Source organism: Penicillium robsamsonii, assembly GCF_028829455.1.
Source record: "Penicillium robsamsonii strain IBT 29466 chromosome Unknown utg000005l_segment0_segment0, whole genome shotgun sequence".
NCBI lineage: Eukaryota > Fungi > Ascomycota > Eurotiomycetes > Eurotiales > Aspergillaceae > Penicillium > Penicillium robsamsonii.
The window spans coordinates 3,803,509-3,816,342 of NW_026643223.1; the positions used below are offsets into that span (position 1 = coordinate 3,803,509).

The following is a 12,834-nucleotide window of genomic DNA, read 5'->3' on the forward strand; positions in this document are numbered from 1 at the left end:
CAGTGTATCGCCTTTTACTGTCGATAGAATTCACGAGAAATTGGCGATTAGGCAAAATCTACACACAATATGTACCTACATATCCTGGTTCTGCGAGGCGCAATAAACACATTTCCTCCGAAATCCTCCGCAATCGGATGAATGATATGTACATGAGTGGCCACTCGATCATATTCCGGGACACTGCAGAGAACGGAAATAGGAAAGTAGCTCCAGCTTGTCCTCGGAAAACATTGTTTCTAAATCTGTTCAACACTACTCCAACCCAGACCCGCATATGTGTGACTGCAACACAACGAGTCATCGAGCTTCTATCTTTATATTACTTGCCATATCAACACAAGCATATCATAGGCTATGCATCATAGAAACAAACAACTCGTTTCTCTAGAAGTGATGTTGTTGCTGGAGACTTTCGCCTTGGATCACAGATCAAATCTTAGCCTGAGCATGGGATACATCAGCAGATTATGCCCCGGTCTATCATCATTAGGATCTGATTCGATGTAGGCGGGAACAATCCGAAAAGAATCTAGAGCCAAAGCAGCTTACAACCCTCCGGATGTCCAACGCAATCTTCTACCCTCCGGGTGTTCAACGTAACCCACCCTCGTCCAGGTATTGGGTCCCTGATGTGGCACACAAAGAGACCTCAAGATAGAAATATCATGAAATATGGCCGAGTACAACCCAGCATCCATCCTTTGAGAAGTAATGTTTTATGCCGATTAGGCCGCTGATTCCGTTATTCGGAATCAGGACGCGCTGTTTGTGTCGACTTTATTCTGTCCGATATGGAAAGTATGTCATTCTCACTGACATACAGCCAGTTATTTATTCTCTGATTCGTACCAGCCGTTTTGAGGTGTGAGGAATTTCCTAAATGGTCAGCACCGAGTCATTCTAGGCCTAACTGCCCGCGAGGAACGAAGCAAAAGCAAGATAATGATGTAGTATCAATAGAAATTAGACCGTAGCTTACAAGCTTTACTACATTTAATTTATATTTGGGTATAAGTCTGGCCACGCAGTACTTTATCCAGCCGTCTGATTGACTACCCAGGTACATCATCTGGCTGTCCCAACAAAGTTTGTTAGCACGACTTACATCTTCTAACGATACTCATAAATTTTCACACAGAAGCAGCAGACAACCGTTGATCAATATGGACATCGAATGGTTTCGAGGACAAGTCGTCTTCCTCACGGGAGCAACTGGGAATCTTGGCGGCTGTCTGTTATATAAGCTAACCATTCAACTTCCAACCGCTAAAATATTTGTGCTGGTGAGAGGGTCTGTTCAAAAGGCAATCGAATCATGGGAGCAGTCGATGCCAGAGCAAGTAGAGGAGATCATTGCTACTTGCAAAATCCAGTTCTTCCTCGGTGACATGACCCAGCCTAGCCTCGGTCTCTCACCCGGGAATCTATCACGCCTTCAAAATGAAACTACGGTGGTTATCAATGCTGCTGGTGACATCGCTTTATCTCGAGATCTTCCTGAGACTATACCGATCAATTGCACTGCCCATCTGACACTAGCTGGTCTACTGGAAAGTCTCACTCAACTGCAACGCTTCCTTCACATATCAACTACATATGTCTCCAGCTTTCTCCCGGACGGCGTGGTCAAGGAGCAAGTTTACCCTCTATACAAAGACCCGGTAGAAGAACTAGGCAATATTCTCATCACAGGAAAGTCTTCCTATACGAAAGAATTCGCGGCTCCCTATTCATTGGCCAAACACCTGGCTGAATGTTTGCTTCTGAGCGGCGACCACAAATTCCCCATCCTCATCATGCGACCCTGTCTTATATCACCGGCAATCGAGGAGCCCTACCCGCTCTATGGCAGCGATGGCGCCATACCCATACATTCTTTCATCCAGATACTACTAGGAGACTCAGAATATGGGCCTCTGAAGCTCGAGCAAACACTACCTTCACACGCAGCCTGCAATGAGATCCCAGTTGATCTCGTGGCTCGTACTTGCCTGGCCCATGTTGCCCAAGGAACGACGGGTGTGGTCCACGCCAGCGCCGATTTGTACGTCTCACGAACAATTGGGGAGTTGCTCGAGCGGATGCGGCGCCACGCGCCAGAGGGAGCGGTCGAGCAGGTACGCAAGGCCGGGATTGATCACGGAGAAGTCACGGCTCCCGAGTTTTACACCATGATCCAGCAATTTGCACGAGACTGGAAGATTGAATGTACGCGATCTACTCATTTGAAGCAGGTGGCGGGTCCATTGGGACTTGACCTCGGCAACCATGACCCAGAAATATTCTTCAAGCTTCGTATTGAGCGACTGGCTAAGACTCTTCTGGAAAAGCTGGAAACTGCTAGTATGGCAAGCAACAAGGTCTATCCGAATATTACTTGAAAACTGATGACCAGGTTTTGTTGATAGTATGTCCACAGCTCTCCAATGGTTGTTCTTAATGCATTAGAGTTGGCGCTTCTGTGATACCTCTCTTGGCAACTGATAGTAGACGGTGTCGAAGGGCTCGTTTGCAGCGATACACTATACCGAGTTTATTTTTAAAAAGAAGGTGCCAATAAAGGCATGTGCGTTTCACGGTCTTGTAAACGCCTTATCCTACGGGTCCATACCATGCTGTTTATGTCAATGATTTCGTTGATCTTCGTCTCGATACCATGCGGAAACAGCGTGAAAATGTTATACTTCGCGGCATTCGAGGTGGTTTATGCAAATACCTTGAGGGGATGATTAAGAATTGCTTGGATTCAGCGGCTGATGTGATTGAGTCGAATAAACTGGGAGCACTGATTATCTTGGGGTATTGCAATTGGGATATCATGTCAGTCCATCACAAAACTTATCAGTTACTCGGTTAATCAAGGTGATTCGGCGTATTGAAAAGCAATCTGTCTGCGAATATGTGCCAGTGTCCAGGACCATGCGATATGAACGGTTGATTGAACCGCTGAGGCCCTACGGTACTCTTGGTGATGATGGACCGCGAGTGTCGAAGAAGAGGATTGAGATGGATAATACCTATGGTCTCTGCCAAGGATCTCTAGGGAGACATCTCGCATGGCTTGCTGATCCTACTCGGAGCTTGTTAGAGCCGACAACGCCAAGGCGGATTGTAGATGTGGTGCATTGAGTGGGGCGGCGACGTGGGTGCTGTCGATTATTGTCCCTAAGTAATGATTCGATGTTCAACGATACGTTCAGGATAGAGAAAGTCTGCAGTTATGACAACTCAAGATGTTTATTATCTGCAGCCGTTGTATTCGCACACGGAGTTGGAGATATATAATTGACCATCCGAACAAATAATTATTATATAACCTTGGATCCCCTTAACAAAATGAAAATCAAGAGGGTTATTCATATAAAGCCTCGTGCCTGAATGAAATAGATCCGATGGGTTCCGCGACCAAGTGGCGTTGTCATTCCAAGCCTTCCAAGGCTGGGAGGTATTTTTCTACGGGCTTTCTTCGGGCATTGTCCGCTTTTTTTTTCTTCCTTCTACCCCAGAAAATCCCCAGACTCTCTAGTCTCTGCATACAAACATCCAACATGGAGGAATCAGTCCCTCCATCACGTCCTGAATCAAGGATGCCAGACACCTTCAACAGCGCCACCCCGCTTATCGAAGAAGAGGCCTTCTTATCGCCGGGAACATTCTCCAGCGCAGACGACTACGCCGCCAACCCCAGATTCCTCGAGTTACAAGAAGAACTCCGCTGTGTACTTTTTTCCGCAGTAGCAAGCCTCGAGCCAGCAAACTACACATCCCCAGCTCCGCTAGAACCAACAGAAGGGCCGCAGCCGCGACCCCCACGCCAAAGCCTAGACTTCACGCGGGCTCTCTCAATCCCCAAAATCAGACTAATCTTCTACCTAAAAAACTGGATCACAGAATGTGCGCCCTACCTCGATAAATTCGACGAGGCGCGCCATTTTGGTGTCCACGTCCCAATTCTAGCACAAGGCTCACCAGCCCTGTTCTACGCAATCCTTGCCTTCTCCGCACGGCAAACAGAACGAAAAGCCTGCCTGGACAAAGCATACGACAGCCTCGAGCTGTACCAAGAGTCCATTCGCCTCCTGGCACCATTGCTCCAAGCAAAAGACCCAAATGTCCTCGTGACAGTATGCATCCTCGCCGTGATGGAACTAATGTCCGTCAGTCCGCGTGACTGGCGACGGCACGTGGAGGGATGCGCTGCGCTCTTCGACTCATTTAACGTGAACGGCCTCTCAGGAGGGCACTTGCAAGCTGTGTTCTGGTGTTACGCGCGCATGGAGCTGTGCGGCGCGATAATCTCCAACGGCGCTGAGAGCACAGTCCTCCCGCTGGACAAATGGGTCCCTGCCATGCCGCAGGCTTCCTCGAAGGAGGCGCAGGAGGATATTATCCGGGATTCGTTTTGCCAGAAGGGCCATGTGTCAGCCGATATGCACGCTAATTGGGCGGTTTATCTGTGCGCGAAGACCTGCGACCTCTCTTGTCGACGAACGCGGTTCTTGGAATTGGGGGAGGCATCTGATGACCGGCGCCCATTTTCTGAGCAGTGGAGCCGGCTTTGGGAAGAGCTGCAGTATTGGCTTGAACAGCGTCCACCTGCCATGTTGCCTATTAAGACTACGGGGATGGGTAGTGGGCATATCTTTCCGGAGATTCTATTTGCGCATTGGGCGGCTATTTCCGGCAATCAGTTATACCATGCTGCGTCTATTATGATGCTGGATATGAGACCCGTTGAAAGGGGCCCGCCTCCTTCGAAGCCGCATTTTTCGGCTATTTGGCATGCTCGTAGGGTGTGTGGGATCTCGTTGACGAATCCTCATAGCGGGAATTTGATCAACGCTATTCAGCCGCTTTACATTGCCGGGAAGTTACTCAGCCACCATAGTGAGCATGTTGAGGTTGCGAAGCTGTTCAAAATTATTGAGCGCACGACTGGGTGGGGTGCCCTGTGGCGACTCAAGGACCTTGAGAGAGCTTGGGGGTATGAACCGGGGGAGATCTCGGGTGTCATTTGAGGGCTTGATCCAGACGTACAGTTCCAATTCTATTACGGTTCAGTGCCTTGCATTTGTTCCGACCAAACTGTGACCCTACGATATTCGAACTGCAGTCCAACGACCAGCGAACTACCTGCGACGAATTGGTCACACAAATGATAAAATTGGTGAGACACATCGCAACCGATCTATACACCGATCCGAGGCCCCTCTCTGGGTTCAAGCCAGTCCAAAATACTCGGAAGACAAGACAAGCTCACACCTCCAACCGGTCCTACTTCAAATCGGCACAAGTCTTGGGATACGAGGTTCCTAGCCATACCCGCAGAATCAAATGACCCCATTGGCATGTTGGAAGTCTGATTGACAGACAGAGATGCATCAATCATCAACGCAGGGGCTGCTGTGCCATCCAAGAGAGGGTGGTAGGTCGTAATGATGGAGTGGACTTCTACGGACTTCAAAGTCGGGAACATCTGGTTAACAATATTGCCAGCGATGGCAATGTTGGGGAGCTCAGCTATCAGGGCGATCTTGGAGACTTTGGGATCGATCTTGAAATCGATCTAGTGAAATTCATTCATGTCAACGGTAAAACCAACCACAAACCAGCCTTGAAATCGAAGTACAGAAAAATGACTCACCTACCGGTGGCCTCCAGCATACTCAAATCAACATATCCACCCTTAGTCTCCAGGTCCTTGGCAAGTGACGCAAACGGCGGATCCCTAACCACAGCAAGCGCGATATTGGTCAATGTTCTAGCGGAGTAGATGGATACCCGGGATACTTGTGGGCCATCTGCACCCGAAGTCGAGTTCTCCCGTCGGCCCGTGGGGAAGCCTTGACAGGGTTATCGGACCCGAACTCGGGTCATTGCCCTCGACTTCCAACATCTCTCCGGCGCAAATGCCCCAAGGGCAGGTTATTGTGTATCATCTCCCATACCTAGAGACACTTGGGTGTGTCGATCAGCGACTGGCCGTATTACGTCCTAGTAGACTCGAGTGCACCTTAGATTTCCGGCATACAAAGGAGCCGCGACCGGTTGCAGTGCCATCTGCGGAAGCCGGCTGTGTCTGGGTCCCCATCGGGGTTTCGTCATTGCACATTATCGTGATGATGTATGCAGGCTAATCTCTCAATAGCGTCCAAGCCTAGAACCGTCTCGGGCTATAAGGTACGGCACAAATTCTACCGTATGCCAATCATTGTCCTCGATGGCCTAGTTTTTATCCGGGGCATGGGGTACTGCAAGCCCGCTTGTGACGAAAGTGAGCAATGCGCTGCATAGCAGCGGAACCGATGTGGACCCATGCATCACAAGGCCAAAGAAACGGTATATTGTATAGAGTATAGAACGCACTGTTAAATGCACTTAATTCAACAAAAACATCACATCCCGTGATACTCAACATTCTCAACCTGTACATGACAGCATCCCGATCAGGAGGGATCTCGCGAGAGTAGCTCTGGTTTTCCAAAAAGACACAACAGGCCACTCCACACTGTTCAGGCCGAGTGAGACCGAGTCATAGCCCAAGTCGGCCTAGCCCGTTCAGGGCCCGAAGAAAAACAAGAAACCGATTCATCCCGAGAACATCCACTTTTATCCCGTCCCCACTATCGCAGCCCTTCTGGGAGATTGGAGGCTACGTACCGCCCAAAACAGTTTAGCGAACCAGTTCCTCCACCATTTTGCCCCCCACAGGAACAAAATTTGGGGTTCCGGGGGGGATTTTACGAGAAACTGGAGAAGTTGAATGGGGATTGAGGAGTTTTTTTTTTTTCCTTCGCACGTGGTGCCACTCGGATTATGACAGAATTAAACTAATTCGGTTCTAATCAATCCAAAAAATGAGCGTATATATTGAGATCCTGATTCCCCCATGTTTTCAATTCCCCAGATTTCATCTCCTAGTGCTACTTTGGACATTCCCCTCCAATATTGCCCAACATGACAATTCGATCATCCACTGATGTGGAGTCTATCTCACGAGTCCAACTCGCAAAAAAATCCATGTGGCAGTCTATCTTCGACAACCCTAAAGTCCTAGCCATTGCCTTCTTCGCCTCGTAAGAACTCCCCCACATCCAAATTCACAATCCAAATACTCACATCCCAAAGATTCGGTGGTTTCGAATATGGCTACCAACAAGGTGTCCTCGGCCAGTCCCTGGTCATGACCCGCTTCACAGAGAACTTCCCAACAGTAGTAGCCTCCTCCACCGCAACAGGCTGGCTAACCTCCGTCCTGCAATTGGGCGGTATTGTCGGCTCCCTGGCAGCTGGTATCCTGGGCGAAGTCTACTCCCGCAAATACACAATGTTCTTTGCCTGCTGCTGGGTCATTCTCGGAAGTTACCTGTACATCGGCGCGACGGCCGGCAACCCGGCCTTGTTGTACGCGGGCCGATTCTTCACCGGCCTTGGCGTCGGCTTGTTCAGTGGTGTGGGGCCTCTCTATAACGCCGAGCTCGCAGCTCCCGAAATGCGTGGTCTGCTCGTCTCTTTCTACCAGTTCGCTACGATTCTCGGAATCATGATTTCTTTCTGGGTTGGCTACGGTAGTAACAATATCGGTGGTACCGGGGCTGATCAGTCAGATCTTGCTTGGCGTTTGCCTTCTATCATTCAGGGTATTCCTGCTATTGCCCTTGCTTGTGGTATTTGGTTTATGCCTTTCTCGCCTCGCTGGCTGGTTAAGCAGGGTCGTGATCAGGAGGCGCAGGATACTATCGCTTGGATGCGTAAGCTCACTGTTGATCATGAGCTTGTCCAAATGGAGTACCTTGAGATTAAGGCAGAGGCTGTGTTTGAGGAGCGTGCGTTTGCTATCGCTTCGCCGAAGCTTGCCGACAAGGAGAAGAAGAATGTCTTCATGAACCAGATCATGCAGTATACCAACTGCTTCCGTTCGATGGATAACTTCAAGCGTGTTTGCATCGCTTGGTTGATTATGTTCTTCCAGCAATGGAGTGGTATCGATGCTAGTAAGTTGACATGTCAGAGATATTGCGAGTGTCTGGCTAACATTATCCACTAGTTATTTACTACGCTTCCAATGTCTTCGTCAGTCTCGGTCTCACCGGCGGTACCATTGCTCTTCTGGCAACAGGTGTGACCGGTGTTGTTTTCCTCATCAGTACCATCCCTGGAATGTTGGTCATCGACAAGTTTGGCCGCAAGCCCATGCTCCTCGGTGGATCACTGGTCATGCTCCTCAGCATGGTTATCGTCGGCGTGATTGTGGCCAAGTTCCAACACGACTGGCCTAACCATGTGGCAGCCGGCTGGACCGCTGTTGGTACGTTACTATTTTCCCCCTACCTATGACTATAATCGCTAACTTATTCGTTCTAGCTTTGATCTGGCTCTATATCGCAAGCTTCGGTGCCACCTGGGGCCCTGTCTCATGGACCCTCATTTCCGAGATTTTCCCTCTCTCCATTCGCGCAAAGGGTGCCTCCATCGGTGCCTTCAGTAACTGGATCAATAACTTCGCTATCGCGTTCTTTGTTCCCCCTATGCTCCAGAGCTGGGAATGGGGTACTTACATCTTCTTCGCTGCTTTCCTTGCCTGCGGAATGGTCTGGGTTTGGTTCTTCCTGCCCGAAACCAAGGGCACATCCCTCGAAGACATGGATCGTGTGTTCAAGAGTAATGCCGGCGAGCAGGATGCTGAACTTCTCCGTGAAGCGCAGCGCGATGTTGGCTTGACTTCATTCCTTGCGCGTATGTCCGGAAATGGTGACGATCTCGAAAAAAATCAGGGCTCGCAGTATATTGAGAAGGTTTAGCGGGCTGTATAAAAATGGGCCTTGCATTAATGTTACATTTAGTTTATTATATTGAACGTTTACGAAGTTACTTCTTTCATGTATACGAAGCGGCATAGCGCTCAGGGGGGGTCGCATGCACTCATTTTGATCTAGCCTGAAAGTTTAGGTTAAATTCTATAGCTTGCCGCCAGAATTTCTGCTACGGGTTAAGTAGTATAACAAATATACTTTTGTTAATGAAACAATTGTCAAGTAAAAATGAAGTAAAGGTGAGAGCAAAGCGGGAGAAAAGTGAGAGAAGAGTTATAGATCCTTCGCTAGGCTGATTTTTCTCGGAATGGATTGATGATTTACAATATACCGTATGAAGAGGTGTAATAAGGGTGGCCTATATTTAGGCCAAACTCGGGCATTAGGGCATCAAACGGGCGTATACGACCCTGAGCACTATGCCCCTTCGTACATGTGCAGATCTTTGATCCACTTTGTAGAGCCCTATATTAAGCGTGCGATGGTTTATTGTTAGATCTCAGATGATCGGGTGGCGTTTGATCGCCTACAGAAACAAGTTAACTAACCGAGTGATGTCTCCGCCAGGAGAAGGACAAAGCCGAAGCTAGCCACTCACTCCACGGTAAAGGAACTGAAACCACCGAAAGTCACATTCTGTAGCTTCGAGGGCTTCTGGGGACCTGGCGGGGAGACTGAAAGGTATGTTCTCCCGGGAAGCAGCAGATTTCTTAGTAGGGTGATCGCGAGCCTGAACGGACGGAAACAGAGTCGCTATCAGACTCGTACTCACTATCTTCGTCCTTGCCTCTGCCCTGCATACACGCAATGCGAGACAGATGCCATCTCAGTTCTAAGAGTTCCATAGAGGGTAGTGGTTGTTGGTCCTTGTTGTCGGTCTTGACCGTGAAAACATATCCCGAGTGTATTCTGACTCCCGTCACTGTATGAAACAGGACGTTATTGTTCCCAGGGTTCCCACGAGGTTGGTACTTTGGATCCTGGTATGGGTTCTCCATAATTGGGACCAGATCGGACCGAAAATGCTTTGCCGCCCCTAGCCAATGGTATTCAAGGGATACATTGCATAGGCCTATATCACGATCTACGTGATCACAGAATCACATGATTTCATTTACATTACTTCCTTGGGAAAGAGGTTGGCGGCTTGCTGGGATCGCTCTGCTTAGACCACCCGATGTTAGGCGCGGGCCTATGAGCCAAGTACAGGGAAAGGAGACCCTCCTGCCGGCCACATCGAGGGGCCATTTGTCGCGGCAGTGCTGTCTTCTCTGCCCCCGTGGGTGGAGGGAAGGCACAAGAGTAAGTTCCCATTGGAAACCCGCCCGAGCGCCTATCAACTGCTTGTTGGCTTTGGATATCTATATCTGAAGCAGTTAACAATAGATCGCTAACACCCTTTTTTCATTAGACCGCAGGTAGGCGAAGATGGTCGAGATTGAATTCTTTTCCTTAAATGACTAATTGAGTTTCTGTGTTGTCTCTCTCAAATTTCTCCACGTAGTTGTCTTACCATCCCACCCTTACTCAGGAGTACTGGATCTGGATTGGACTCGGTGACCTAGTACTACTAGAAGATGCTTGTTCGATATTACGAGCTGATCGGTAAAAATCCAATCCCTACCCCAAAGCCCTACGTATCAAGACATACTGTGAAATCCCGAACCGCATATTCCCTAGTAAATGTCACAAGAAAAATGGAGACAAGATCTGATATCAATGAACTACCCCGGCTGGTATCTCATATTCATGATCGCAGTACCCTGGAGGCAGAATCGGCGATTCCTTATGAGATCAAACCACAAAAGGTCCCGTGAGTGGGCTTGGGGTGAAAATGGACATAAAGCCCATCTTCAAGAACATTGCTTCTCAAATGAGTTAGGGCTGACCAACCCATCCCAAGCGTCCGTAAACCGTCGGCTTGACCCCAGTCGCCCCACCTAAATTCTCACCGGCAGTCAAGCACATATCGGGACTGCGGAGCCTCCGACCCTTCGTTTCTGCAACGTCTGGGGTAATGCCATATATCGCGTCTCGCAATGCCTAGGAAACCCACACCGACGGCTAAGCAGCGGGTTCGGACTGGTTGCCTAACTTGTCGGAAAAGGAGGAGAAAATGTACGCGTCACGTGGGGGTTTTTTTTTCCCCGCGATCCGAACTGACGGTTTAACGTAGGTGATGAGCAGAAACCAAGATGTGCCAACTGTGAGGTAAAAGGGTTCGAGTGTAAATATAGCTCTGATCTCGCATTTGTACCACAGCGCGAGGGGGGTGCTTCCCGTGCGTCGAGGCAAGCGTATAGCAGTATCACAGTAAGTGCCCCACAATGAGTTTGAGTTTCGAGTCCACTTGACGATAAGGTATGGCCATGAGGCTGATGTTGACTAGTTCGTCGATGAATCGCCCTTTGCAACTGCAAATAAGGAGAAATCAAAGGCCCCACCAAAGCCTGCAGATGATTCCCAGAGCGATGGCAATGCTGGGTTCTCTTTAGACGGATTGCAGTCTTCGGCTGATGGCCCAGATGACCCTGGGGATACAGGCCGCACCTTTGAATTGCAAAGCATATTGTCACCGGCAGTGCCCCGTGTGGACTTTTCTGAACCTCCAATCCCGTTTGTCCGTGAACGGCGTGCGCCGCATACTCGATACATGAACAGTGCTCCGTACTTCGGATACCGATCTGTCACTAGCGATAGGACAGTGGTGCGACGAGGGGCACTTGCAAGTGGCAGTCATGAAACTGACTTGCTTCGACATTTTCGGTACCACGTTGGTCCTTGGATCGATACCGGGGACCCTGAGCTCCCGTTCGGCTTACATGTCCTTCTACTCTCTCGAACCAACAGAGCCCTGCAAGCTGCGGTCCTTGCGCTGTCTTCAAGTCAACGACTTCTCGTGGCATCCCCGAATATCAAGGACCTGGAAAGCAGTCAGCAGTTCCGAAAGGAAGCGGAAGAGGGTCTTGCGCTTGAATATGATCTGGCTAGATATGCTGGTCATACCCTTTTGATGCTTCAAGATGCTCTGCCTGTTGGACCGCAGCAGTGGAGAAGTCTTTTGATTCACAGAATAGAACATATAAGTGACTTTGCGTCACGAGCAGTGGGTGAAGAGGTTGGGGAGGCCTTGTTGTGGCTTTACTTTCGACTCGGTAGGGCAACCTCCAACGACCTGAATAAACTAGCTAGTAGACTAACCAGTGGGGCTTTCTTACAGATCTCGCAGGCTCGATATCCTCTTCAAAACCACCACTTATGCCCTTTCGATCATTATTACGACGAGATGGCACCTTATTACACCACCCACAACCCATGCGTCCTCAGACAGTCAATTCCGTTTACAAGCACATACTGTGTCTTCTGGGACACTGTCTAGCCCTAATTCACGGGGATCCAGAAATGTCCCCTCCCCGTACTGTCGCATCGTCAGATCTGGCAGCATTCCCCTCTTTACGGCAATCGCACTCCTTATCACAGTGGACATTCCTCTGGTCAGACTGCCAGAAATGGTACAACGATCGACCAGTCAACGTGCAACAGATCGTCGACATCCGCGGCAGCGAAGCTGACCAAATCGACCCAGACCACGACTCTTCATTCCCAATCCTCATCTACACGACGCCAATGGCGCTGGTCGCCAACGCTGTCTACCACATGATATCTCTCCTATTGCTCACACATAAGCCACGGCTTCTGAAATCACTGCCCGGACCAAGGTCCGTGACGTCACATATATGGCATGCGCAGTCTATCGCCGGGATCGCAGCAAGCAATGACTCTCCCGAACAATGGGATCCGATATTAGTTGCGAGTCTTCTGACTATTGCCAAGGAGATGACACATGAATCTCAACAAGCCGTTTTATTGGACCGTTTTTCTAGGATCACGGCTACAACGGGCATCAAATTAGACCTAGAGACCGAGGAGCTTCAAGCGGCATGGAACCTGGCACGATACGAAGAGGAATTCGATGATGAAGCTGACGCTATGATTTCATAATTATACCCAAGACGCC

The 12,834-nt window shown here is 49.4% G+C and overlaps 6 protein-coding genes across 6 annotated transcripts; 4 read left to right on the forward strand and 2 right to left on the reverse strand.

The window, feature by feature from the left end:
- Positions 1-1,166: 1,166 nt before the first annotated feature.
- Positions 1,167-2,384, forward strand: N7447_009466 (Male sterility NAD-binding; the record flags this gene model as incomplete). The annotated part of the gene is made up of 1 exon (XM_057233728.1): positions 1,167-2,384. The coding sequence occupies one exon, from the start codon at positions 1,167-1,169 to the stop codon at positions 2,382-2,384; it is 1,218 nt and encodes a 405-aa protein (XP_057083270.1).
- Positions 2,385-3,551: 1,167 nt separating this feature from the next.
- N7447_009467 (putative C6 transcription factor) lies at positions 3,552-5,021 on the forward strand (the record flags this gene model as incomplete). Its single annotated transcript, XM_057233729.1, has 1 exon — positions 3,552-5,021. One exon carries the CDS (start codon positions 3,552-3,554, stop codon positions 5,019-5,021), a length of 1,470 nt encoding a protein of 489 aa, XP_057083271.1.
- Positions 5,022-5,191: 170 nt separating this feature from the next.
- Positions 5,192-6,115, reverse strand: N7447_009468 (uncharacterized protein; the record flags this gene model as incomplete). Its single annotated transcript, XM_057233730.1, has 4 exons — positions 5,192-5,569; positions 5,606-5,616; positions 5,652-5,846; positions 5,995-6,115. 4 exons carry the CDS (start codon positions 6,113-6,115, stop codon positions 5,192-5,194), a joined length of 705 nt encoding a protein of 234 aa, XP_057083272.1.
- An 845-nt stretch (positions 6,116-6,960) lies between these two features.
- On the forward strand, positions 6,961-8,804 carry N7447_009469 (sugar porter family MFS transporter; the record flags this gene model as incomplete). Its single annotated transcript, XM_057233731.1, has 4 exons — positions 6,961-7,079; positions 7,132-7,997; positions 8,051-8,311; positions 8,368-8,804. 4 exons carry the CDS (start codon positions 6,961-6,963, stop codon positions 8,802-8,804), a joined length of 1,683 nt encoding a protein of 560 aa, XP_057083273.1.
- A 722-nt stretch (positions 8,805-9,526) lies between these two features.
- On the reverse strand, positions 9,527-9,814 carry N7447_009470 (uncharacterized protein; the record flags this gene model as incomplete). Its single annotated transcript, XM_057233732.1, has 1 exon — positions 9,527-9,814. One exon carries the CDS (start codon positions 9,812-9,814, stop codon positions 9,527-9,529), a length of 288 nt encoding a protein of 95 aa, XP_057083274.1.
- A 1,041-nt stretch (positions 9,815-10,855) lies between these two features.
- On the forward strand, positions 10,856-12,818 carry N7447_009471 (uncharacterized protein; the record flags this gene model as incomplete). The annotated part of the gene is made up of 4 exons (XM_057233733.1): positions 10,856-10,934; positions 10,993-11,129; positions 11,206-11,971; positions 12,037-12,818. 4 exons carry the CDS (start codon positions 10,856-10,858, stop codon positions 12,816-12,818), a joined length of 1,764 nt encoding a protein of 587 aa, XP_057083275.1.
- Between the last annotated feature and the right edge of the window lie 16 nt (positions 12,819-12,834).